Source organism: Danio rerio, chromosome 11, assembly GCF_049306965.1.
Source record: "Danio rerio strain Tuebingen ecotype United States chromosome 11, GRCz12tu, whole genome shotgun sequence".
NCBI lineage: Eukaryota > Metazoa > Chordata > Actinopteri > Cypriniformes > Danionidae > Danio > Danio rerio.
Genome location: NC_133186.1, coordinates 3611083 through 3638681, shown reverse-complemented (window position 1 = coordinate 3638681; position 27599 = coordinate 3611083). Strand labels below are relative to the sequence as shown.

General features: G+C 35.4%; 1 protein-coding gene and 1 long non-coding RNA gene across 3 annotated transcripts; one reads left to right on the top strand and one right to left on the bottom strand.

Annotated features, from left to right (window-relative positions):
* Nucleotides 1–9161: 9161 nt before the first annotated feature.
* LOC141376508 (uncharacterized) lies at nucleotides 9162–13929 on the bottom strand. The gene is made up of 3 exons (XR_012386943.1): nucleotides 13312–13929; nucleotides 13189–13210; nucleotides 9162–10992 (listed from the first exon to the last, which is right to left on the bottom strand). It is a non-coding gene; the product is annotated as an uncharacterized lncRNA (long non-coding RNA).
* A 70-nt stretch (nucleotides 13930–13999) lies between these two features.
* Nucleotides 14000–27168, top strand: ddx19b (DEAD-box helicase 19b). Of its 2 annotated transcripts, NM_173258.1 has the most exon segments (12): nucleotides 14000–14186; nucleotides 15975–16029; nucleotides 16120–16191; nucleotides 16594–16729; nucleotides 16893–16985; nucleotides 20373–20475; nucleotides 20565–20679; nucleotides 20872–21049; nucleotides 23548–23785; nucleotides 24250–24412; nucleotides 25176–25367; nucleotides 26806–27168. In NM_173258.1, coding segments are annotated over 12 exon segments (1464 nt in total). In that variant the 5' UTR covers nucleotides 14000–14129; the 3' UTR covers nucleotides 26868–27168.
* The last annotated feature ends 431 nt before the right edge of the window (nucleotides 27169–27599 follow it).

Sequence of the window (27599 nt, the reverse complement as noted above, 5' to 3'; positions counted from 1 at the left end):
GCTTGATTCTTGAGTCTCTAATGCTCCGTTTAGCCCTGGTTAAATCTGTGCGTGTGCACAAATCCTGGGGATGTGACATTTTCCGCCTCTGCCACAAGCTTTAAATGATTCATGGTCAGGGATGAGCATTGTCAAAGCGCACCGTTTGTAAATCCAGTCCGCTAGGATCTGAGGAAATCACGTGGCGTGTCAGAGCAAATATTATCTGCAAACTGTACGAGTGAGTTTCTCAGAGCATCTCCCGGACCTTAAAACACAGGCTGGATGGGCTGCCATGGCAACAGAAATTTCAACCCCCCTTTCTGAAATTTCCATTGTGTCCACTAGGGAAACAACAACAACGGAGGATCTGGCAACGTGAATTGCATCTGTCCTGAAGTGTTATTTGGCTGCGTTCATAAACTGATATGGATTTAGATGGCTTGCTTGTTTATAATTCCCGGCTGATTTATCGCATTATCACTCTGCAGTGCCCACTCACCCACTCAGCATATGCATAGTTGAGAAATATGCAGAATATAGGCAATATTTGTAGAAAAATATCTCATATTTATGTAGTTTGAAGTCTGATGTTTGAGAAAAAAGATAAGGGGTCAATAGCTTCACTGTTTTCTTCTGTAAATCATGCCCAGCAGGCATTTTTTGTGTTTAATAGACAATAAACGTTTAAGCATAGTAGGCTTGGCTAAAACAAGGCTAAATTTGGGTTGTCAGTGAACATCTAATAGACGTCTAAGAATAGCCCAAAACTAGACTAGTCATCAAATAAACAGAAATGAATGACTACACATATACAGTCTGTCTAATCTGTCCATTTGATGACTAGTCTAGTTTTGGGCTATTCTTAGACGTCTATTAGATGTTCACTGACAACCCAAGTTTAGCCTTGTGTTAGCCAAGTTGTCTGTTTAGATGTCTATTGAACACAAAATAGTTTGTTGTGTTGTTTGTGAATTGTAAGTTAAATGGATAGTTCACCCCAAAACTATTTTTTACTGACTATTTTTTATTCCTCAAGTGTTTTTTAAACCTTTATGAGCTTCTTCTACACCAGAGAAGAAGAAAACGGAAACAAATCCCAGCAAACAATTCTGTGTTGAAAAGACGTCTAATAGACATCTAAACGTAGACTGCTTAGCTAAAACAACCCAGCAAATGATTTTGTGTCTAATAGACATCTAATTGTAGACAGCTTGGCTAAAACAACCCAGCAAACGATTTTGTGTCTAATAAACATCTAAACGTAGACAGCTTGGCTAAATCAACCCAGAAAATGATTTGTTTAATAGATCTCTAATAGACATCTAATTGTAGACAGCTTGGCTAAAACAACCCAGCAAACGTTTTTATGTTTAATACAGCTTGGCTAAAACAACCCAGCAAATGATTTTGTGTTTAATAGACGTCTAATAGACATCTAAACATAGACAGCTTGGCTAAAACAACCCAGCAAACGATTTTGTGTCTAATAGACGTCTATTAAACACCTAAACGTAGACAGCCTAGCTAAAACAACCCAGCAAACAATTAAGCTGTCTACGTTTAGATGTCAATTAGACATCTATTAAACACAAAATTGTTTGCTGGGTTGTTTTAGGCAAAATCTGTCACTGGTGTGGTACCTTTTCAAAAGGTACAGTTTTGTACCATACGAGTGGACATTAGTACCTTTAGGCTACACTTTTGTACCTCGTAGGCATTAATATGTAAGTTTAAGAACCTGTTCGGAACAAAAATGTATAAAGGTAGCACCTCAGTGAAAAATTTTGTACCTTGATTTCTAAGATCAAGAAAAGGATTATTTTGGTAAACATAAAATGACTGTTTACTAAAATAGCCACAAGTTAGAACCAGTGTGCAAATTATACAGTGATGATCAGGGGGCTATTTTGGTTAGTTTGTGCAATACATGCTTCAACCATTTATGTATTTATTTTTTTAGTTAAATCTAGTCTGTTAATTAAACATATTTGAGTTTTCAGCATTTTGAGGGATATTTTGTGTTTTCTGACCAACAGTTTTCTTTGATTAGCTATTTCAGATGTGGTTGTAGGTCAAACTACACTGTAAAAAAAATCCGTAATTTTACTGTATATTTCCGGCAGCTGGGGTAAATTACAGAAATCTATTGTAAAATAACAGAGGTTGAACTACAGAAATGTACCAGAAATTTATATGAAAAAAAAAAAAAGAGTTGACCGGCCCACATTTAAAAAATGGTCCGGGCCTTATGGCATTTGCCAGAATTACCAGATGGCCAGTCTCCCCCTGCTCATTCTGAATGATTACACCCAGGGCCGGCGCTTCCATAGAGGCGACCTAGGCGGCCGCCTAGGGCGGCAGTATAGAGAGGGCGGTGTCTGCGACACCTCCCTTACCACCTGCGTCCTCAGTTATGTCCGTGACACCTCTCCCGCGTCCTCAGATATATTCGCGCATAGACGATAGAATAGAGAGGGCGGCGTCAGCGTCACCTCCATCAGCACCCGCGTGTCCTCAGTTATATCCGTGCATAGGGCGGCAGAATTGAGGTCCACGACACCCGCGCGTCCTCAGTTATATCCGCGCATAGGGCGGCAGAATAAAGAGCGCAGTGTCCGCGACACCTCCCTCCCTCAGCACCCGCGCGTCCTCAGTTATATCCACACATAGGGTGGAGGAATAGAAAGGGCGGTGTCCGCCAGTCCGCGACACCTTCCTCCCTCCCTCAGCACCCGCGCGTCCTCAGGTATATCCGCGCATAGAGCGCCGGAAAAGAGGTCGGCGACACCTTACTTTATTATCATAACCGGTCACTTTCGTTTTCACATTGGATTTGAGGGCGGTGTGATCGCCCTCTGCCTAGAGCGGCAGTTCAGCTTACTCCGGCCCTAATTACACCCGCAACACCGTAGGATTGTCAAGGACTAATTACACACACTATTTAAGCAGCACATACACTCCAGTCGCAGAGTCATGTTAACATCTAGTGACATTACAACGCTTTTACTTTGTCTTGTTTTCCCGTGTTTATACCCTCGCCTTGTTAGTCTGTTTATCCCTGCCTGCTGCCTTCCATCTGACCTCTTACCTGTTACTTTGACTACAGTTATGGATTGCCTGTATGCATCTGTTTGCCCTTGTATTGACCACTGCTTACCTGACCTTGCGTGCGGATCCGCACCTCTGTTGTCAGTGTCACTCCCCGATTACAATTAGCCCACTTAAGCAATATTCGATCGTCTACAGAACAAACCACTGTAACACAATGACTTGCCTAATTACCCTAACTTGCCTAATTACCCTAGTTAAGTCTTTAAATGTCACTTTAATCTGAATACTAGCATCTTGAAAAATATCTAGCCAAATATTATGCACTGTCATCATGGCTAAGATAAAGTAAATCCGTTATTAGAAATGAGTCATTAAAGCTATTATGTTTAGAAATGTGTTGAAAATTCTCCATTAAACAGAAATTGGGGGAAACAAATATTTAGGAGGGCTAATAATTCCACATATTCCAAAATCAGCATCCTAAAAGTCACCCGAGGACACTCCATCCAATTGGAGACAAAGAGACGTTTCCTAAAAAGCAACAGCGCAGTCCGAGTTGTGCTATCAGGCCGTGACATCATGCGTTTAAAAAATGTCAAGCAACAGCGAGGAATTCAGCTAAATAACGTTAGCTGGCGTCAGAACACATTATGTAATGCACAAGGGAAGTCTGCGCTCGGCGGCACAGGCTGTGTGGTGCTGGCTTTGCTGGAGACATGCAAATCATCTGCTATTTGCATTCTGCTCCTGTGTTGTGCTTTTGTTCCAGCGGGGGCCCTGGGTTTCATGGGAGCCCCGACCAACACTATATATGAGTCACAGAGATGGATGCCTGCAGCGGCTACACCAGCAGAATAGGCAAATTCTGTGGCGCTTTTGGAAAAAGTCCAGCGGAAGAGAGACTTCGCTTGCTGAAGTGTGAATCTGGAATGTTTGTTTTGCTGATGTAGACTGTTCAAAGACTGCTGAAACCAAGTCACGTTACTTTATTTATCGTCATTTGGTGGTGTTGACTAAAAATCGCGATTTTAAACATTGATGTCAAAGATTTGACACTCAAAATAGAAGAATTAAATTGATATTTGGTTGAATAAAACCTCATAAACTAATTATTTTAGGATGAATTAAAAAAAGTAGACAAACATACAATAAAAATATATGTATTTTAAAATCTATTTATACTAAAATCATGAAAATTTTGCATGAATGGTTTAATTAAATGCTTAAAATAAACACTATATTTTTTTTATTTAATAAAGCTACATATAAACTCACCGGCCACTTTATTAGGTACACCTGTCTAATCAGCCAGTCACATGGCAGCAACTAACAATGCATTTAGGCATGTAGACATGGTCAATACCATCTGCTGCAGTTCAAACTGAGCATCAGAATGGGGAGGAAAAGATGATTTAAGTGACTTTTCTTGACACACTTTGGGCACATTAGTACCAACTGAGCATCGTGTCAACGCCACAGCCTACCTGAGTATTGTTGCTGACCATGTCCAGCTTTTTATGACCACAGTGTACTCATCTTCTGATGCTACTTCTAGCAGGATAACGCATCATGTCATAAAGTGTGAATCATCTCAGACTGGTTTCTCGAACATGACAATGAGTTCACTGTACTCAAATGGCCTCCACAGTCACCAGAACTCAATCCAATAGAGCACCTTTGGGATGTGGTGAAATGTACGATTGGCATCATGGATGTGCAGCTGACAAATCTGAGATTTGATTTTTATATAATCAGTATATATGTATGTATTTATTTTTACATCTATAAAAAATAAATCTGCATAAAATAAATTAATCACTATATAAAATAAGCATACTATCCTTTAAGATTGTCTATAATATATTGATACATCATTATAAATAATAACCGTTTCAAACATTCATTACCTAAATCTTTGTTTTACATTTAATATTTAACATACAATATGCATAATATACAGGCAATGATTTCTATTTATTTATGTGCTTATTTAGTAAAAAATCTACAACAAATAGATTAAATATACAAAATTAATTGAATGATATAATCAGAAATTTAGAGTGTGTCCTTGCATTGCCAAATGTCCCCACAGGTATAGCAATACCAGTCGATGTTGACCTTGTGGGGACATTAGTTTAGGTCCCCATGAGGCAAACAGCTCACAAACCACACAGAATTGAGTATTTTGCAATAGTAAAAATGCAGATTGTTTCCAGTGAGGGTTGAATTTAGGCTTAGGGTTAGAATATACAGTCTGAACAGTATAAAAACCCTTGGGTCAATGAGAAGTCCCCATAAAGATAGCTGTACAAGTGCACTTGTGTGTGTGTTTGGATTTGTTTGGAGGTTTTGTTGGGAGTCTGAGTCGGAGCGGCTCACTCAGTATGTTCTCCATGCACACACACACACACACACACACACACGCGCACAGTTGGCTGACTGGACTGTTTCCATGGTTACCATTACAGGTTTCTGCTCTCTTCGCTACTGCAGAGTCGTCAGTGAAAGTGAACGAGAAGCTTTCAGAGAGTGATTTTTTTGGTGCAGAGGCTTCAAAAGATAGCATTCGCACGCCTTTATAACAACTGCGGCTCATATTCATTTCCCAGTGTCAAAAATAAAAAATAAAAATGTCAAAAAGCCACAGGAAATGGGAAATATGATGGCAGATATGATGTAACGGAGCTAATTAGAATATCAAAAATCACACTGCGCTCCTCTGATTGGCTTTCCCCGCTGAGGCATGATGTAACCGCATTGTGTGTTTCGGAGAGCTTCTGAAGAAAAGCATTTAAAATGCATCAGGCGTCCGCAGCTAAACACACACACCCTTAACAAATGTTCCACCGCAGAAGCAATACCAGAGGTCACTTCAGCAGCTATTACATGGAGATCGCTTTCAGAACGGCCTCTTTGTCTCTCGGTGGCACGCAGCGAATGTGTAAAAGCCCTGGGCAACATGGCTGGTAACTGTGTAAGTCAAGCTCTTGAATAAAATATGTTGGCCCAGATGGAAATCCACCATTGGTCGCCGGATTAATCCTACAAGATCCAAACAAACCGTTGGACTGCTTTAAAAGATAAAGCGCATGGAGCATTTAAACCTCAACGGTCCATCAAAACACTACATATTGTATTAGTTCCCATAGTATTATGAGTCCTTCAGATGATTGATACTGATTAATCAGCACAGGGGAAGTCAAAATGTTGCAACACAAGCTCATTCTGAAATTAAAACTACACTTTTCCAGCATATCACACTCGCATCCAATAACTCGTTTGTCATGGGGGCATGCATGAAACGTGCCAAATTGCTGTTAAAATTGACAAATTAACAATGAAACACGCAAAACTACATGAAACTCCAGGGGAAATGTGGAAAGCACGGTGACGCAATGACGTTATGTGCAGGGGCGCAACTGCACATTTACTGATGGGTATGCGGCTTCAACTTTTGCGCGCCCCCCTTTAATCCAACTATATTTTATAACAGGCAAGTGATAAAATGTGGAAAATATTTCCATCAATAAATCAAAGATATTTTTTCATAAAAATATCAATATGCTTCAAAAAATACAGTTTCGCAGTTCTGAACACAACTGAAATAGTATGAAGTAGTAAAAGGTATAATTACATTAAGCATGTTAAGCCACAAAGAAATGCATCTCATACCACCCCAAATTTCTTCTCAGTTTAATTTTCCCTCACTAAATGATTATAGCACCTTGACTAGCCTTGCTTTTGGACTTTTTGTACTACATTTGTCAAAACAAAATGATAGACATGGGAGTCCTAAAGGGCAAAAGAACATTGCAATTACTTCTCACATGCATACTGTGAGAAGTGTAAGGTCTGTCTTTGCAAGAACAATTGACTGACACTGCTAAAAGTTGAATAAAAAAGACTGTCAAATGTTTAGTGTAACAAAAAAAAAAAAACAGAAACAAACAAATGTTCTATTTAATTGAAATGTTATAACTTTGTTTGTAGCTAAAATAAAAATAGTTTTGAGCTAAGAAGTTACCAAAAGGCCTGATAAATCAATATGATACATAATAAATTCATAAAAACATGTATATGGTATGAAAAATGGGGGTGGGGGTGGAATGATTTTTTTAATTTAATAAAATACAATATTATACGCGTATAAAATGCTAAATAAACATTTTTAACATATGTGTGTGTGTGTGTGTGTGTGTGTGTGTGTGTGTGTGTGTGTGTGTGTGTGTGTGTGTATATATTATTTGAAACTTTTAATATGGATAATTTCAAAAATAGTTTTGGCACAATGGTGCCCCCCATGTGTGGCGCCCCTATGCGCCGCATATACTGCATACCCCTTTTTGCGCCACTGGTTATGGGCTATAACATGTAAAACAGGGTCATGAAAAAACATTTCAAAAGCAGCTCATGTAAACACTTTAATCATATTATTGTATTATCCAGATTAATGCAAATAATTTGATTCGTATAATTACTGATGTCCATGTAAAGTAGTGATTGACTTGCTTAATTGCTCTAACTTGCTTAATTAACCTAGTCTTAAAATGTCACTTTAAGCTGAATACTATGGGCTCTATTTTGACAGTCCATGCGCAAAGCGCAAAACGCAGGGTGCAAACACTTTCAGGGCGTGTCAGAATGGACTTTTGCTAATTTAAGGATGGGAAAATCTGCTTTGCGCCATGACGCATGATCTAAAAGGATTGAGTTTATTTTCTTAATGAGTTATAGGTGTGTTTTGAGAAGAAACTAATTAGAGTCTCATCTCCCATTCCCTTTAAGAGCCAGCTGCATCGCGCCATAAGCGAATTTGCTATTTACATAACGTAAAGTAAGTTCACTTTCGGTTTTGCTCTCGTGGATAGGGAAACCTTTACGCACAGACATCAATTAGCCTATAAATAATTAATTTTGTTTGTTAAGCGCAAAGATTTGTTTCTAAATTATTTCTAAATTCAGTTCTAATTTCCAGCAAACGAATAAATGAACAATAATAACAAAGTGTGGTCAAAATACTGAGTTATTTCCAAATAAACCTGCTGTGCCCTATATGGTCTAAAACCTGACAGGTGGACAAATCTAAGCTTGTTTTTAATAAACCAAATATAAATATAGATATAATAGATAACACTGCTAATAATAATAACATTACACAAAAACAAATTGAATGAACTGAAAAAGCCTCCCAATATAAAGAAAGTACGGCAGTGGTTTTTAAATTTATGTAGGCTAGAAATTCATATGTTTTGTAATATTTTAATCATTTATATTTATATCCTATATATATCATTATATATATATATATATATATATATATATATATATATATATATATATATATATATATATATATATATATATATATATATATATATATATATATATATATATATATATCCTTAATATATTATATATTTTTCATATGTAAAGATATTTGCGTATTGCATCTTGTGTGTAGTGTGTAAGCCAGGCGCACTTTGCGCCAGACAATAGACCGACTTTGTTCTGGTCTAAAGAACAGACTATTTACAGTTTCTCAAAATAGCAACGCACCAAAACACGCCTGCTTTTTTAGACCAGAATGCCTATGGGCGCACATTTGAGCGCAAATTCATTTGCTATTTGAACAGCGTGGCGCAACACCTCAAAATGACCCTTAAAATGAGCTTAAAGTAGCAAAAGACTATTGCGCCGCGCCTTGCGCCATATTGCGCCGGGTGTATGATAGGGCCCTGCATCTTGAAAAATATCCAGTAAAATATGTACTGTCATCATGGCAAAAAAAAAATTAATCAATTATTAGAAATGAGTTATTAAAACTATTATGTTAATAAATGTGCTGAAAAAAACGTCTTTTAAACAGAAATTGGGGGAAAATATAATAATTTAGGAGGGCTAATAATTCTGACTTCAACTGTATATCATGATGAAAAGATCCCACGTAGCTATTGAGTATCAGCATTATAAAGAAACTAATGTATTATTAAGAACGCAATAAGGCAGTACTGGGAACACGTCATTGGAGAATGATTGCTTGTCTACTAACACAATAAAGCAGAGTCACCTCTGGATACAAAATGCTTTCTGGTCAGAACTCTGATCTGTGTGTGTTGTTTGATTTTTTTAACTGTGATAATGTTGATGCTTATCATTAATGTCGTACTGTTGCACTTTTATTCACACTCATACACATAGTTACCTGCAGTTATAGTACATAGGTGATGTCTCTGTATGGAGCCAGATATATTTTGAATTTACAAATTGGATTTGCGTACTAATGAATTGAGATTTGAACTTATGAATTGGATTTGCATATTTATGAATTGTGATTTGATTTTACGAATTGTATTTGCGTATTCATGAATTGTGATTTGAATTTATGAATTGGATTTGCGTATTTATATATTGTGATTTGAATTTATAAATTGGATTTGCGTATTCATATATTGTGAATTGAATTTACGAATTGGATTTGCGTAATTATGAATTGTCATTTAATTTTACGAATTGGATTTGTGTATTTATATATTGTGTTTTGAATTTATGTATTGGATTTGAATTTATGAATTGGATTTGCGAATTTATGAATTGTGATTTGAATATACGAATTGGATTTGCGTAATTATGAATTGTGATTTAATTTTACGAATTGGATTTGCGTATTTATATATCGTGTTTTGAATTTATGACTTGGATTTGCATATTTATGAATTGTGTTTGGAATTTACAAATTAGATTTGGATATTTTGGAATTGTTTTGAATTTAAGAATTGGATTTGCGTATTTATGAATTGTGATTTGATTTTATGAATTGGATTTGCATATTTATGAATTGTGATTTGAATTTACGAACTGGGTTTGCATATTTATATATTGTGATTTGATTTTACGAATTGGATTTGCGTAATTATGAATTGTGATTTAATTGTACGAATTGGATTTGCGTATTTATGAATTGTGATTTGAATTTACGAATTGGATTTGCGTATTCATATATTGTGGTTTGAATTTATGAATTGGATTTGCTTAATTATGAATTGTGATTTAATTTTATGAATTGGATTTGCGTATTTATATATCGTGTTTTGAATTTATGACTTGGATTTGTATATTTATGAATTGTGATTTGAATTTACGAACTGGATTTGCATATTTATATATTGTGTTTGGAATTTACAAATTAGATTTGCATATTACGGAATTGTTTTGAATTTAAGAATTGGATTTGCGAATTTATGAATTGTGATTTGATTTTACAAATTGGATTAGCATATTTATGAATTGTGATTTGATTTTACGAATTGGATTAGCATATTTATGAATTGTGATTTGATTTTACGAATTGGATTAGCATATTTATGAATTGTGATTTGAATTAATGAATAGGATTTGCAAATTTATGAATTGTGATTTGATTTTACGAATTTATTTAGCGTATTTTAGAATTGTGATCTGAATTTATGAATTGTGATTTGAATTTCTGATTAAAATGGTGTTAATGGGATGTGTTCAATGAGTGTTGCAACTGACCAATGAGGATCAAGTATTCCAGACAGCCGTGTTATAATAACAAATATAACATAACTCGTGCTATCTCAGGTTGTTTTATTGTACACATCCGAGCAGAGAATGGCTGAGTGGTTCAGCCAGCTAGGAAGAAAAGGTGAAAACAGGGGCCCAGAGATTTCTGTATTGCATATACATGTCATCAGCTGTGTCTGAAAACAGATATATTTTTTGGTTGAACTGAAAACTGTGTAGCGAAGGTGCATTTCGTAATCTTTCTATCTTTGGTTGCCATGGACACTTGCGAAGTTCGTCATTATGAACAGCGAAGATGAAAAGACAAGGTTTTCCCTCTTCCCCCCCACAGTTACCAATACTTTTGGGAAGAAAAGGACGCCTCTCGACTCGAACTGATGTAATCTTCAGACACAAGCAGAATGCGACCCTCGTCTATTGAAGAGGAGAACAAAAAACACGATCAATTACTCATTTAAACTAACAAGAGAGCCACCATTAAACGAAATTTCATGATCTTGATAGTGAAAGAGCCGATAATCAATGTAAAACAAGAGCGTATAATGACGTAGATCTGTTCAGATGCATTTTTTAAATGGCATGAGAGTAGTGCTGCATTTGTAGCTGCAATAACTGATTAGTAATTATTACAGATGTTTTGAAACATTTGAGTGAATACATAGGCCCAAACCCAGATAATTAATATGAGCTTCAATTAAATATGGATTATAAAATACAAAACTCTGGAACTATTTTACTAATTCAAGCCCAACGTTCATGATCAATATAATAAAGACATAGGAACTTTATATCATTATTTATGGAAGAATTTGGGGAAAAGTCCTGATTTTTTTATCCTTGGTACTGAAACAGAATATTCCTGAAAGCACTAAATTATCCCAGCAGACACCTCGGGCTCTATTTTGAAGATCTAGGCGCATAGTCTAAAGTGCATGGCGCAAAAGCATTAAGGGGTGTCCGAATTTACTCTTGCTGTTACATCTCACATTCCCTTTAAGAGTCAGTTGCTTCGTAATTTGCTATTTACATGGTGAACTTTGTAAATGGAAAACCTGAACGCTTGACTATCGAGACAACAGTTAAACAGCATCTGCAGCGCAAGGATAAAGAACGAGCCTGCTCCATTCAGCCTCTTTACTTTCTCTTTACTTTATTTTTCCTCTTTACTCTTTTACTTTGGTGGAGTAAGGAAACGGTGGAAACTCACTCCACTGAAAACATCCATTAGCCTACATATGCTATTTTGCAAAACTATTTCGAAATTCAGTTCTACATGACATTGAAAAAAAGTGTTAAAAATGCTAATCAAAATTGATGTCAAAATCTTTATGACATTCACACACTGATGGCTTTTGACCAGCAAAATAATGATACAAAAATAGGCAAATATAATGTGTGTATTTATATATAGGTTTGATATTTTCCCCATTTTTTTCCTTCTTTTTCTTTTGTTTTGTTTTTGTGTTAAAAAGGTTCTAAAATCAATAAAGATCATATAAAAACAAAAATGTTAATAGCTTAAATCATTCACAACGTCTATAGTAATATTACGAATAACTGATGAACAATATAGTATATATATATATATATATATATATATATATACACACACACACACACACACACACACACACACATATATATATATATATATATATATATATATATATATATATATATATATATATATATATATATATATATATATGTACTATATTGTATATAGTATGCAAGGAATTTTTTCACAGAATTTCCTAAATGTTATTTCTTCTAGCGAAAGTCTTATTTGTTTTTTTCGGCTAGAATAAAACCAGTTTTTATTTTTAAAAATTAAAAAAAAAAAAAACATGTTAGGGTCAATTTTATAGCCTCATTAAGCAATATTTGTTTTCAATTGTCTACAGAACAAACCACTGTTATACAATGACTTGCCTAATAATTACCCTAACTTTACCCTAGTTAACCTGGTCAAGCCTTTAAATGTCATTTAAGCTGTATAGAAGTGTCTTAAAAATATCTAGTAAAATATGTGCTGTCATCATGGCAAAGAGAAAAGAATTCAGCTATTAGAAATGAGTTATTATAATGATGATGTTTAGAAATGTGTTTAAAAAAATCTGCTCTGTTAAAACAAACTGAGGAAATATATATTCCTCTCTCTTATGTCTTATGTTTAAATATTGAACACTGGTAGTAACTGACTATTATGTTACTGAATAACAGACAGTTCCCCCTGTTTTAAATATATTATGTCTCATTCAGGTATATTCTTGTGGTTGTCAAATAGGTTTGCCTGTCTGTGTTTGAAAGGATTGGGGCAGCATCTACAGGCTACAGAGAGAACTGCTGATATCTGAACCTGCTCCTGCTCTTTGTATTGCAATGTTGGAGAGTCTGATGTGAGGTCATACTGGACAATTCGGCAAGAAAGAACTGGCAATCAACATGGTGGACAGCAACTTTAGCATGAGCAATCTTAACCGCATCCAAGAGCACTTTAGTAACTTAAGAGCTATTTTGAAGCGCTGAACACAGAATCTTTTGATGAACGCAGTAGACCAACTGGGACAAGTCATTGTACTTACACATTTTCACACCAAATCGACTAACCTTTTCCCTGAAGATGAAAACACTGAAACAAAAAAGCGATTAAAGTCAGTGAAAAGACACTGGAGAAAAATTTAGCAAGAAGATTTATGGCCACACTTATGGCTTAGTGGTTAGCACTGTCACCTCGTAGCAAGAAGGTCGCTGGTTTGAGTCCCCGCTGGGCCAGTTGGCATCTCTGTGTAGAGTTTGCATGTTCTCCCCGTGTTGGCGTGGGTTTCCTCTAAATAGCCACTAAACTGACAAAACGTAAAATACTAAAATTTCCTCGTGAGATCACCTCAGTGTGCAGGGCTTCCTACAGGTTTGAAATATACTTGCAGTGGTAACGTTAGCCGGATTGAAAAACACCTTTTCCCACAGCACATAAATGGTCCACTACATGCGACAAACAAAAAATAATGTGATTTCTAACTTGATTTTTATTTATTATGACACTGTTATACACTTTTTGTCAATGGGTTAAAGTTATTTTAAAAAAGCTGTTGAAATAATAGATTGTATGTAGGCATTATAAAATAATCTAGCTCTGCAACGAGGTGGTAATAAGGTGACTTTATGAAGTAAATTATTCAGTTTAATTGAATTACACTCCGTGAAGATCAGTGTAAAATAAAAATAAATCTATCAAACTTCATATAATAATGCATATGATGATAATGAAGCCATTGAACTAAAAACTTTTTGTTTCGTGTGTGATGCACAATAAGTTTTCCGCGGAACCTTCAGGAGGAACCACGTTCTACTGAACTTGTTTCCGCACGGAGGTGTGAGACTCGCAACCCATAAGAAGCGAGGAAAGCCGCACGCCATTGTATGAATTTCTTGCTTTCAAGTCTGTTTAGTTTCATTTTATTAAGGATTTAAGTGCTGCTTGATTCTGGAATCTACTGTTACACAGAATACAGTTTTTAAAACAGGCGTTTTACTTTAAAAAGAAGGACATGGCAACAGATTCGTGGGCCCAGGCTGTCGATGAACAAGAAGCCGCAGCGGAATCGGTGAGTTTAGCGAAAATACAGCGCATTAACGTTACTAAACTAAGTTACTGAATAGTCAACCTTTTGCCAAATATAACTTTCTCAACCTTATAAAAGACTGTCTAGATTTTAGCTTTATATAGTTGAACATTTAATATGAGATTTTATTATTGGTGACCTAACTTTAAGCTCTTTATCAAAACTTTAAATAAGCATAACTTAAGTATAGTCAATAATGTTGCTGTACTAATATTGTGGTTGCTTTTCTGTATTATGTATTTAATACGTTGACCCATTAAAATCTTTAAAATGACTCCGAATGTTACCTTAATAAAGAGGTTTGTTGTTAGTCTAACTCGGGGGTCCCAAACTCGATCCTAGAGGGCCAGTGTCCTGCAAAGTTTAGTTCCAACCCCAATCAGAAACACCTGGGCAAGCTAATCAAGATGGGTAAAGTTGGTTTTATATTCGGATATTCACCATAATAATATAATTATAGAAAAGTTTTCTAAATGGGGAAATCATATTAGCAGCAAATGACTATCAAAGTACAACATTGTCCACAGTGAATTAGGTCGTGTTAATGTTGTTTAGAAGTCATACTTGCGTGCTAATTTCGTTAGAATTTTCAAAGTAACATGGTAAACAATATAGAGACTGTTAAATGATGGAATGTGCAAATATAAAACCAACTTTCCATCTCCATCTAATCAAGCTCTTACTAGGCTATCTAGAAACATTCATGCAGGTTTGTTGAGGCAAGTTGGAATTAAAATCTGCAGGACACCGGCCCTCCAGGACCAGGTTTGGGCACCAAGGATCTAACTATAGACCAGGGGTGTCCAAACTCGGTCCTGGAGGGCCGGTGTCCTGCATAGTTTAGTTCCAGGCAGCTCGTGCTGAAGTTGGAAGTTTTTAGTACAAGTTATAGAGGTAAAGTTGGTTTTATATTCAGACTTTCTCCTTAATAATATAATTTCAGGAAAGTATTGTTTGCAAATTCTAAATAGGAAAATCATATTAGCAGCCAATCACTATCAAAGAACAGTATTGTTCACAGTGAATTAGATAGTGTTAATGTTGTTTGCAAGTCATACTTGCGTGCTAATTCCAATCGAATATTCAAGTAACATAGTAAACAATATAAGGACTTCTAAATGAATGAATGTTCGAATATAAAACCAACTTTACCTGTATGTATAAGTCACCTAGAAAAAGCTTGATTAGCTGGTTCAGGTGGGTCTAATTGGGGTTGGAACTAAACTTTGCAGGACACCGGCCCTCCAGGACCGAGTTTGGATTAGACATGGGACGATAACTGTTTGAAGGTATACATACCGTGGTTTGGAAAGTTAAGGTTTTAAAACGGCTAATTTTCTGTAATGGGTATGTGTGCGATTTTTAATTTACTTTGACAACATATCTCCAGCATATCCAAATATATCCAAAGATGCTGTTTTAAATTGTAAAGAAATCTGTGTTTTTGAAACTAACGAAGACCGCAAAAGTCTGATTCATTTTCATTATTCAGACATGTTTAAAGCGGCAAAATATTTTAAATCTTTCAAAAAATAAAATATATTTTCAAAGGGAAAATACTGTGTTGTTGTTTTACCCAGACATTTAAAATGAATATATTTTAGGGCAGTATTTATAATATCGTGAATCTGTTATGTTTTTATACTGTCAGAATCTTATACTGGGCCATGCCTAGTTTAGACACCGCTGAAAACTTTAATTTTGTGGTAACTTAAACTCTGTCCAATTATAAATTTGGTTGTAGATCACTTACTTGGGTTTAACTTACAGATAAGCACCTTGCAAATAAGTGAAAAAGAGGAGAAGCCGACAGCTGAAGCAAATGGTGAGATTTGGCTTAATTAGTAGAATACAGTTTGGTGTGTTTAGGCAGATTAGGGATTCTTATAATAATGTTTTTCATGTGAAATTTAAGGAGCGAAGACCGAAGCGAAGACCGATGCAAAAACAGAAGCGAATGCTGATAAAACAGAGGAGGATGATAAAGGTGAGGAACTGTGATAGTGTCATCACTGTAGTTAGAGTTGAGGTGAGTTTGCTTGTTCTCCCCGTGTTGGCGTGGGTGTAAACTATATCGTCACAACCTTCCATAGAGATCAGCTGTTTTAAAACACAGAGTTAGTCTACAAAAATGTATGTTGTGTCTGTATTAATCTTTATTGGCCTTTTTAAAATTCTGCTTTACCATTTAATTGAACGTGAAAATCCAAATGTGCGAATCTAAAACCAACTTTACCTCAGTCGGTTTAGTTTGTGCATGCAGTCAACATTTGAATAAAAAAACTAATGCTAGATCAATTGTCACAACAATGGTTGTTCAATAGTTTTATGACAACTTTGATCCGCTTCAAAACGTAACTTTGTATTTTATGTCTGAACTGAATTGCAGATGACAAGGCAGCACAGTCACTGCTGAATAAACTGATACGCAGTAATCTAGTCAACACCACCAATCAAGTTGAAGTCCTCCAGAGGGATCCGAGCTCTCCGCTATACTCTGTCAAATCATTTGAAGAGCTGCGACTGTAAGTTTGTCTTTTTTTATATACACTTCCAGTTTTGTGAAAGTTTTATGATGATGATATAATACTTGCAAATTAAGAACAAAGACTTGAGAACTATTAGTGGTGCAATTCTTTAGTTTAATATATGTAAATAATTTACATATATTTGATTGATTTATACCAGGAAACCTCAGCTATTGCAAGGAGTGTATGCCATGGGTTTTAATAGACCCTCCAAAATCCAGGAGACTGCATTGCCCATGATGCTCGCTGAACCGTAAGTGTTTTTTTTTTTACTCCCATTTAAATGAAAGCTTAAAACTGTTTTAGATTATTTTATGTATTTGATCTTATTTATCGCTGTTGATGTCTTTTTATTGTTATTTGTATTATTATATAAAAGTGATTTTTATAAAATGTTGTAGATTTGATCTGGTTTTGCTAAGAAATAGCCAGAGAAGCTGATATGGCAGTAAACTCAACTTTCCCTCTCTTCCAATTTGGGCTGAGCGATATATTAAATATTAGTGATAATATCTGAATAATTTTGTCGACAATGTAAAAAATTGAAATATATCGCATATCAAATATTTCACATTCATCACAGCTACTTGCCTAAAAGAATGCACCAGGGTCTCGTTTGACATTTCAGAGGAAAATGACAGGGGAGGAGATGATGAATTAGTCCTCAAAATAAACACAAGTTCTGTAACTTGGGGTGGTCACAAAACACTCTCTTCATACACTTACAATACATTTGGTCCCTGTTCGCTTTGGTCTTCGTGGTGGTTTTAAACTTAATAAATAGGAAATTTCTGCACAGAGGTAGAGCCGAGCCGCATCAAGCTTTTGTTGCATAAGTGCGTAGGCTATCCCCAACCCCATCCAACATAGGCCTATATATTGGGTAGAACCCATCCAATATTGACAACATAGGCTTTTATACTTTTAACAATTATGAAAACGCAGCATAATGCTTGCACATTTTTAATGAGATAACTGATGATGTTTTAGTACCCTACACATCGGAGCCATAATTATCCACACACGCGCACTGAGAATACCATTAAATGTAGCTAATAAAAAGATACTGGAGGTAGGACGGGTTAAAAATTTATATAAGCCTATAATCATATTTAATATAGCTATCGGAAAAAATTCACGAGATTAAAAGAGATTCTTTACGAAGAAGCATTTAGAAATCGCAATTGGTTTCTCTATTTGTCGCGCATCTATATTTAAAATAACTTGAGCTTTTGATGATCACATGCATGATTAAATTCTCATATCCAGTTAGAAATGGACAAATGCGGTAGTGAAGCATGAAAATAAAACGTTTACTATTCTAAATGTCTAATAATAAAATAATTCTGTCTTTTTAAAATAATATATAAATCGAATACGCCTATATAATTCTATTTATAAAAGATTAGATTATCAACCTAAAATAATAATGTTTAGTTATTAGGGATGTAATGGTATTGTAAATACAGTCATACCGCAATATTAATTTTTTTCGATATTACCGTAGTCGCATGACTCAGTAAAACTATAGGTCTTCTGAGAAAATTTGCTCAGGCGAATGAAGCGAACGGGAGGTACCGGAAACTACAATTCCCATCAGCCCAGGCTTGGCCATAATCCCTTGCGGTCTGTTGTCGCTACAGATCCAGTAATGCGGAAATGGAGTGTGCTGCTAGAAGCGGGGATCAAAAAGAGCTGGAAAACCCTAAAGCGGGTGTTGTCGTCGCGCGCGTACTGAATAGTGGTGTTGTCGCGCGAGTTCTTATCAGCTGTGTTGTCGCGCGCGTTCTAATCAGCGGTGTTGTCTCGCGCGTACTGTAAAGCGGGGACGGAGGGTGTGTCGCGTCGTGGGGGCACTTTTGATCATTTTGGAAGGGAACTTTCTATCCAAGACTAAAAAGGGCATGTGCACTGCACAGGTTGAGCACTGTGTGTGCACGTGCCTGCAAGTTGGGGAATACGTCCCCCAATACGATAATAATCAGTCATGGGGACTGCAGAAACACACTGTTCAGATTGATGCAGACATGAGACCTCTATCTCACTCATGGTTTGTCCTCTCAAGTGGGGGAAAGACAATGCACAACGTTACCCACTGCTGTCAACCTGGGCCAAGTCATATCTCTGTCCCAGAAACCTCAGTCCCAAATGAGAGGGTTTTTTCTGTTGCAGGGGACATTGTAAATACCCAGAGATACCAGCTTTTACCAGATTATATTTATATGATAATTTTCCTTTAAACCCATCTCTATCTAAGTGAGTGAGTGATTAAATGTTGAATGTGATGAGTTTTCAACAATACTAAATTGAAACTTAATTTTTTTTTACAAGGTTTAATATTTTTTTGTTATTAAAATTGAAGTTCCTGTTTCAAAGCTTACAGATAGATGGCTAATTTGTATGTCATTGACACTTTTGGCACTTTTTTGGAGTATTTTCATAAGTTTTGTTTTTTCCTGTAAATGATTCAATAAATACCGTACCGTGACATTCATACCGAGGTATTACCGTACCGTGAAATTCTGATACCGTTACATCCCTATTAGTTATTTATATATATATATATATATATATATATATATATATATATATATATATATATATATATATATATATATATATATATATATATATATATATATATATTATACAACACAACAGTTCTGTCTGGTTCTCAAATCTGATTGGCTGATAGCCGTGCGATTATTCTGCAATATCAGAACTCCTACAGCCTCTTTACCCTTTGTGTATTACTCCGCCCACATACAGCCAGCAAAAAGCAGACACTACAGATCTAAAGTTTAAAAGATGCACGCTCAACTGTCAGCTTATGATTTGAATCCAATGTGGAAGAAAGTAGTTCCTCATACAAAAGGGTTTTTGAAACCCTGCGTGTTTGATTTTGTTTTTATGTACACAATTATGCCTTCAAACTGTTGTATAAGCCCAATATCACACGAGTAGCAGTGCGATATGGCTGTATATATATATATATATATATATATATATGTATATATATATATATATATATATATATATATATATATATATGTATATATATATGTATATATATATATATATATATATATATATATATATATATATATATATATATATGTATATATATATATATATGTATATATATATATATATATATATATATATATATATATATATATATATATATATGTATATGTGTATATATATATATATATATATGTATATGTATATGACTGCTACTCGTGTGATATTGCTTTATATATATATATATATATATATATATATATATATATATATATATATATATATATATAGCCTAATTCTAATTGTATATAATTTTAATAAGATTAAGTCATCATTTTAAAATAATAACGTTTAGTAATAGAAATGTTGCTAATAATAATAAAATAATTCAGTTCTATTAAAATTATATACAAATCGAATAGACCTATATAATACTATTTAAATATCATTTTAATAAACATTTTAATATACATTGAATTGAACGTCAATCTGAAACGCTGCATTATAAAAACAGAACTTGCTCAACCTAAAACTGATCAATGTGAGAACTGTTTTTGACTTAAGTGTTGTGCTTAATGAGAACAGAATACGAAACCGAACCAATCTTCTCCTCCAGTCCACAGAATCTGATCGCTCAGTCTCAGTCAGGAACGGGTAAAACGGCTGCCTTCGTGCTGGCCATGTTAAGTCACGTGGACCCTGAGAACAAATGGCCTCAGGTATGAAGCGCATCAGAATCAGTGAATCTAATGCATGTGAATGAACCAGATGTTGTGATGTTAATGTGACTCCGGCTCTCTCCGCCCAGTGTCTGTGTGTGTCCCCCACATATGAGCTGGCCCTACAGACTGGCAAGGTCATCGAGCAGATGGGGAAACATTACCCTGAAGTCCAGCTAGTGTACGCCATCAGAGGAAACAAATGTAAGTGTGAGCCGGATGAAGCAGGCGTCAAGTTTATTAGTCAAAAATACCAAGTAAGGTTGTTCAAACTAAAACGAACAGCTTTTAATGGAACAATCTGAAATTTACAGCAAATTTATAAATCATTTCGAAATTAAAACTTATTTAAAAATGCAAAACGACATAATAAGCTTGGTGTTTGGTTTGATCCAGTGGAGCGGGGTACAAAACTGCAGGAGCAGATCGTGATTGGCACTCCTGGTACTGTTCTGGATTGGTGCCAAAAGCTGAAATTCATAGATCCTAAGAAGATCAAGGTGTTTGTGTTGGACGAGGCTGACGTCATGATCGCCACACAGGGTCATCAAGACCAGAGCATTCGCATCCAGAGGTATGAGCTGTTCTTCATAGTCTGCTAAATGCAAGTGCAAATCAGCAAAAGTTGGAATAGTATGGAAAACGCTAATAAAAAAAGAAAGGGGTTTCCAAATTTACTTTAATTTCATTGCAGACAATATGAACACAAAATTTCATGTTTTGTCTGCTCCGTTTCATTTGTTAACATGCATCCTTCTGGAGCAGTTTAGGGCTAGTAATCTGGTAAATTGGTTAATAATGATGTGATTTGAAACAGGTGATGTCAACAGGTGATTGTAATTACGATTTGGTACAAAAGCAGCATCCAAGAAAGGTCTAGTCCTTTAGGAGCAAAGATGGGCAGAGGATCACCAGTTTGCCAACAAACACATGAGAAAATTATTGAAATGTAAAAACTGTTCCCCAAAGAAAGATAGGAAGACATTTGGTTATTTTACCTTTAACTGGGCAGAACATCATTAATAGATTGAAGGAGTTTGGAGATATTTAGTGCGTAAAGAACAAGGGCACAAGCCTAAGCTGAACAACCGTGATCTCCGATCTCAGGTGGCGCTGCATCAAGAATAGTCTTGTATCTATAAGTGACATCAGCACATGTGCTCTCGTTTACTTTGACAAAACCTTGAGTATGTTGTTACATTCACAAATGCTAGTTAAAACTGCACTGTGCCAAAAGGAAGCCCTATGTTAACAGTGTCCAGAAGCGCCATCGACTTCTCTGAACTCAGAGGCATCTGGGATGGACCATCACACAGTGGAAATATGTACTGTGGTCAGATGAATCAGTGTTTTTTGGGACTTATGGACTCCATGTGCTTTGGACCAAAGAAGAAAAGGATCGTCCAGACTGTTACCAGCAACAAATCCAAAGGCCAGGGTCTGTCATAATATTGGGTTGCGTTAGTGCCCTTGACAAAGGTAACTTGCACTTCTGTGATGCACCATTAATGCTGAAAAGTGCTTAGAGATTTTGCCATCTTTTCCAGGGACACCCATGCATATTTCAACAAGACAATGCACAACCACATTCTGCACACATTACAAAGTCCTGCTGCAGAGGATGAGGATACAGGTACTTGACTGGCCTGTCTGCGGTTCCGACCTGTCTCCAATAGAGAATGTGTGGTGCATTTTGATTCACAATATGCAACAACGAAGACCCCGTACTGTTGCCCACTTTTAGACTTGTTTGTAGAATGGGACAGAATTACACCTGAAACACTTCATCACTTGGTGTCTTCAGTCCCTAAACGTCTTTTAAGTGCTGTGAAAAAGAATGGCAACATTACAAAGTGGTAAAAGCTTTACTGCTCCAACTTTTTTTTTCATGTTGCAAGAACCAAAACTGGAATGTTACTTAGAAAAGAAAGCAAATCATGAGGAGCACATTGATGTTTGCTGTGTTGTCTGCAATAAAATACAAATCAAAGTAAATGTAGAAATCACTACTTTCATTTATTTATTTTTATTCTTTATTTGCGTTTTCCACACTGTTCCAACTTTTTCAGATTTGGGGTTGTATATAAAACTGTGACCACATTGATATTGTATGCTGTTGTAAAAAAAAAATAAATTAGTGAAAAAGAAGAAGAGAGAACCCAGTCCAGGAGACTCAGAACAAGCAGAATTCCTTTATTGAGACGTGTTGGTTAATCTGCAGTCATACAGCGTCTTCAAGGTGTCCAATGTGTCTACAAGATCCTACTAGAGGTCCGCAGTCTGCAAGTTATTTTACAAGTCTCTCACAAGTCTCACACAAGTCTGAATTAGTCTGAATTAAGACAAAGATTTCATGTCTATATTGTGTTCTTAGGAGGAGGGGATTTGGCTAAACAGAGCATGCAAATTAAGAGTTGGAGTCAGCAGGGTAAACTGCTCTTTCAGGCTTTGATCTCATCATGTTCTGGAGACAGAAACCGCCTGACCATTTGATCGAAAAGAGAAAACAATAGACACCCCATGCTGTGAAACTGATAATTGCATCACTTTGGCTTAGCCTGTTGTCAGCAAGGCAAAGGGTAAATGACCCTCCTAGCTGGCATGTCAATGAAATAAAATAATTAAAAACCAGAGAATATAACTTTTTAGTTATACGTAGATTATTGTTAATTTGAAATTAGATGATAAAAATTTATATTTCCACAATGCACACCATGACAGAATTGTCACTGGCTAGTAAAAATTATTGAAGTTGATATGCAGAATGCAAAATTAATTAATAAATCTGACTAATCTAATCCGGTCTGAATTCGAAGGCCAGTGTTTGATGCTTTTCTTGAGTGATTTGGTCAACATGAACTACTGTACACTCTCAGGTTTCTGCTTTGTGTTTTATAATAATGGATGTAGATAATGAAATCAGCAAGAGCCAAATTAGGCTTAGCTATATATTGTCGATCTGCAATGTTAACTTTACCATTTTAAATGTTCGGTGCCTCAATTTTTGTCAGTGTCTTTTTGAACGTAGAATTAAAAATGAGTGTTTTTAACCAGTTATTGTTTTATATATAGGATGCTTCCTAAAACTTGCCAGATGCTGTTGTTCTCTGCCACATTTGAGGAAACGGTGTGGAATTTCGCAAAGAGAATCGTTCCCGACCCCAACATTATTAAACTCAAGCGTGAAGAAGAGACTCTAGACACCATCAAGCAGTATTATGTCATCTGCAACAGCAAGGAGGAGAAATTCCAGGCTTTGTGCAACATCTACGGAGCCATAACCATCGCACAGGCTATGATCTTCTGCCATGTAAGTGCAATATCATCTGCAAATATTGAGCCACCATTCATTTATGTAAAGGGAACCATGGGTATCATCTTGTATGTCTTAATGTAATGGATATGTTGTCTTAAAAAAAAAAACTTTTCAGATTTGTTACTAAGGAAATTCACAGTTTTATACATATTTAGAATTATGGGGGTTTATTTCAGTGACTTAATCTGGTTAAAAGTGAGTTTTTCCTTAAATCAAGCTAAATAATAATATGATGATGATGATGATAATTTTTTTTTTTAATTAAATACATTTTATTTATAAAATTTTAATTTTAATTGATAATAATATACCAATAGGGAAGGCATAATAATCTTGTCAAAATGAAAGTCAATATTACTCAGCTTTTGGCTTCATTTGTACTTAAACAATCACTGCAAAAAGCAGCTGAAGTAATGTGTGTTTTACTGGTTTATAACTGTATGATTTTTCCATCGCAGACCAGGAAAACTGCCGGGTGGTTGGCAGGAGAGCTGTCCAGAGAAGGACACCAGGTGGCGCTGCTAAGTGGAGAGATGCAGGTGGAGCAGAGAGCAGCGGTCATTGAACGCTTCCGAGACGGCAAAGAGAAAGTCCTGGTTACCACTAACGTCTGTGCCAGAGGTGCTTACTGATTTATTGTATACTATACGCTGCCTGAGGTGTCCAGCATCTGAAATCTGTTTTAGATTGTATATGAATATTCACTCACCGGCCACTTTATTAGGTACACCTGTCCAACTGCTTAACGCAAATTTTTAATCGGCCAATCACATGGCAGTTACTCTATGAACGTGGCATTTATATTGGTTCCAGACAGGCTGGTCTGAGTATTTCAGAAACTGCCAATCTACTGGGATTTTCACGCACAACCATCTCTAGGGTTTACAGAGAATGATCTTAAAAAGAGGAAATATCCAGTGAGCGGCAGTTCTGTGGGTGCGAATGCCTTGTTGATGCCAGAGGAGAATGGCCAGACTGTTTCCAGCTGATAAAATTAGCACACTACTGTATACAGTAGTCTTTTATTACCAAGTGCTCCTTCAGATCCAATTTGGTTGGTAATTAAAGTCAGGTGTGTTTGATCGAGGTTGCATCTAAACTGTGCAGGAAGGTAGATCTCCAAGAACAGGGTTAAACACCCCTGCATTAATCGAAATATGAAAGCAACTCGAACACCTTAATCATATCATTTATTTATTTAGATTAAGGTTAATAATTAGATTTCCATGTAAACATAGTCATGGTACTTCATGCTGTTGTTCAGCCGTGATGTTGCAGGAGTGGAATATAAATTCTCTGCATTGCTGTGGAGGATATTAAGGACGACTCATTTTTCGCATGGTAAAGACAGTAACTGCATTTTCAAATATTTGCTTTCTACCAGGTATCGATGTGGAGCAAGTCTCAGTGGTGATCAACTTCGATCTGCCAGTGGACAAGGACGGCAACCCTGATAATGAGACGTATCTGCACCGAATTGGGCGTACCGGGCGATTCGGCAAAAGAGGGCTGGCGATCAACATGGTGGACAGCAAGTTTAGCATGAACATCCTCAACCGCATCCAGGACCACTTCAGTACGTCACATTCTCAACACAAGTTTTACCTGGAGCTTTCATATTTTGTGTCCGATCATTGTGTATTCTAGTTTTTCGTTTCTAGTTAATGTTGTTCTTTATTTTCTTATGCTAAAAATGTACAGTGCTTAACATACCCTATTTACCCTGTCTGTCTGCCTATGGCTTAATTTGCATATCTACACCCTGCTAAATACATCCATCTATATCTATATGTCTTTGTATCTACATCTATCTACAAGTCTACATCTCTATCTATACATCTACATTTACATCTATCCATCTATACCTGTCTCTCTATATTTGTATATTTACATCCATTTATCTATCTATCTATCTATCTATCTATCTATCTATCTATCTATCTATCTATCTATCTATCTATCTATCTATCTATCTATCTATCTATCTATCTATCTATCTATCTATCTATCTATCTATCTATCTATCTATCTATCTATCTATCTATCTATCTATCTATCTATCTATCTATCTATCTATCTATCTATATATATATATGTCTATTTATGTAACTACATCTATATATCTATCCATTTATACATCTACATCTACATCTACATCTATCTATCTATCTATCTATCTATCTATCTATCTATCTATCTATCTATCTATCTATCTATCTATCTACCTATCTACCTATCTACCTACCTACCTACCTACCTACCTACCTACCTACCTACCTACCTACCTACATCTATTTATATATCTATATCTCTCTATCTATAAATGTCTTTATTTATATATCTACATCTATCTATATAATTACATCTCTATTTATATACATCTTTATTAATCTATATACACCTATATATTTACATACATCAATCTATATATATTTATCTACATCTATGTCTATATAGCTACACATCTATTTATCTATCTATCTATCTATCTATCTATCTCTTTATATTTAACTACATCTATATATCTACATCTATCTATCTCTTTATATTTAACTACATCTATATATCTATACATCTATCTATCTCTTTATATTTAACTACATCTATATATCTATACATCTATCTATCTCTTTATATTTAACTACATCTATATATCTATACATCTATTTATATATCTACATCTCTATATACGTTATATATATATATATATATATATATATATATATATATATATATATATATATATATATATATATATATATATATATATATATATAGTCTTTATATATCTACATCTATATATGTCTATATTTGTATATCGACATCTCTATCTAGATCTACATCAATCTATATATATCTATATTTGTCTACATCTATATATCTATATCTAGAAATATGCATCTAGATCTCTCTATCTCTTCATTTACTATGAAACCAATTTTTATTTTATTTAATTTTATCTTTTTTACATTGACTCTGAAAGTTGACTGAATTGATTCGTCTCTTTATTACAGATAAGAAAATTGAGAAACTGGACACCGATGATTTGGATGAGATCGAGAAGATCGCCAACTGAGCGTCCGCCTGTGACGTTTACAATAGGACTGTGCTCACGCTACATTTTAATTCAGAGGCTGGAAGCAGAGCTGTGCCAGAGCGGATGTTTACATGTGGAGCAGTTTTATCTCAGATGGTGTTTTTATAGGTCTTTTATTTTGTTTCACTCTTTGTACTTAATAAATGCTGAATGTGTAGTCTTAACGTCACGTCTACGAGAATCCTGCGGGAGCCGTCTGGGACACCGACAAGGAGAATATGCCTTTTCAAGATTAACCGTTACATCATGCACCTTTTTAAAATCGCCTGCCTTCAAAAAATAAAAATCATGAACTCCTATAGTGAGTTTTATCATGGAACTCCAAACCCAGAACGTTTAGTGGATCATCGTCTTTCATTCAAGTGTGTTCATCGATATTATTATTATTAATTGTTGCATTCAAGTACATATAGGTTTTGTTGACTCTTCCTAAAACGATCAATCTAAAGCAGGGTTTTCAACTGTATTAAATGAGATTTGTCATTGTTACACATTTTAATACCTCATTACAACCAGAAGTGAAAGTAAGCTCGCTCTTATTGGCTTCGAATTCAAGAGAAACCATCGCCAAAGTCCTGTTATTAATCTAAAATCATGCGAAAGCCAAAGATTTGTGCCTCCTATGGATTCGCTAGTACTTGACATCTAAAACAAGCCTCTGTGTTTGTTTGTAGGAATATTATTGTCCATATTTAACAAGTACAAAGAGTG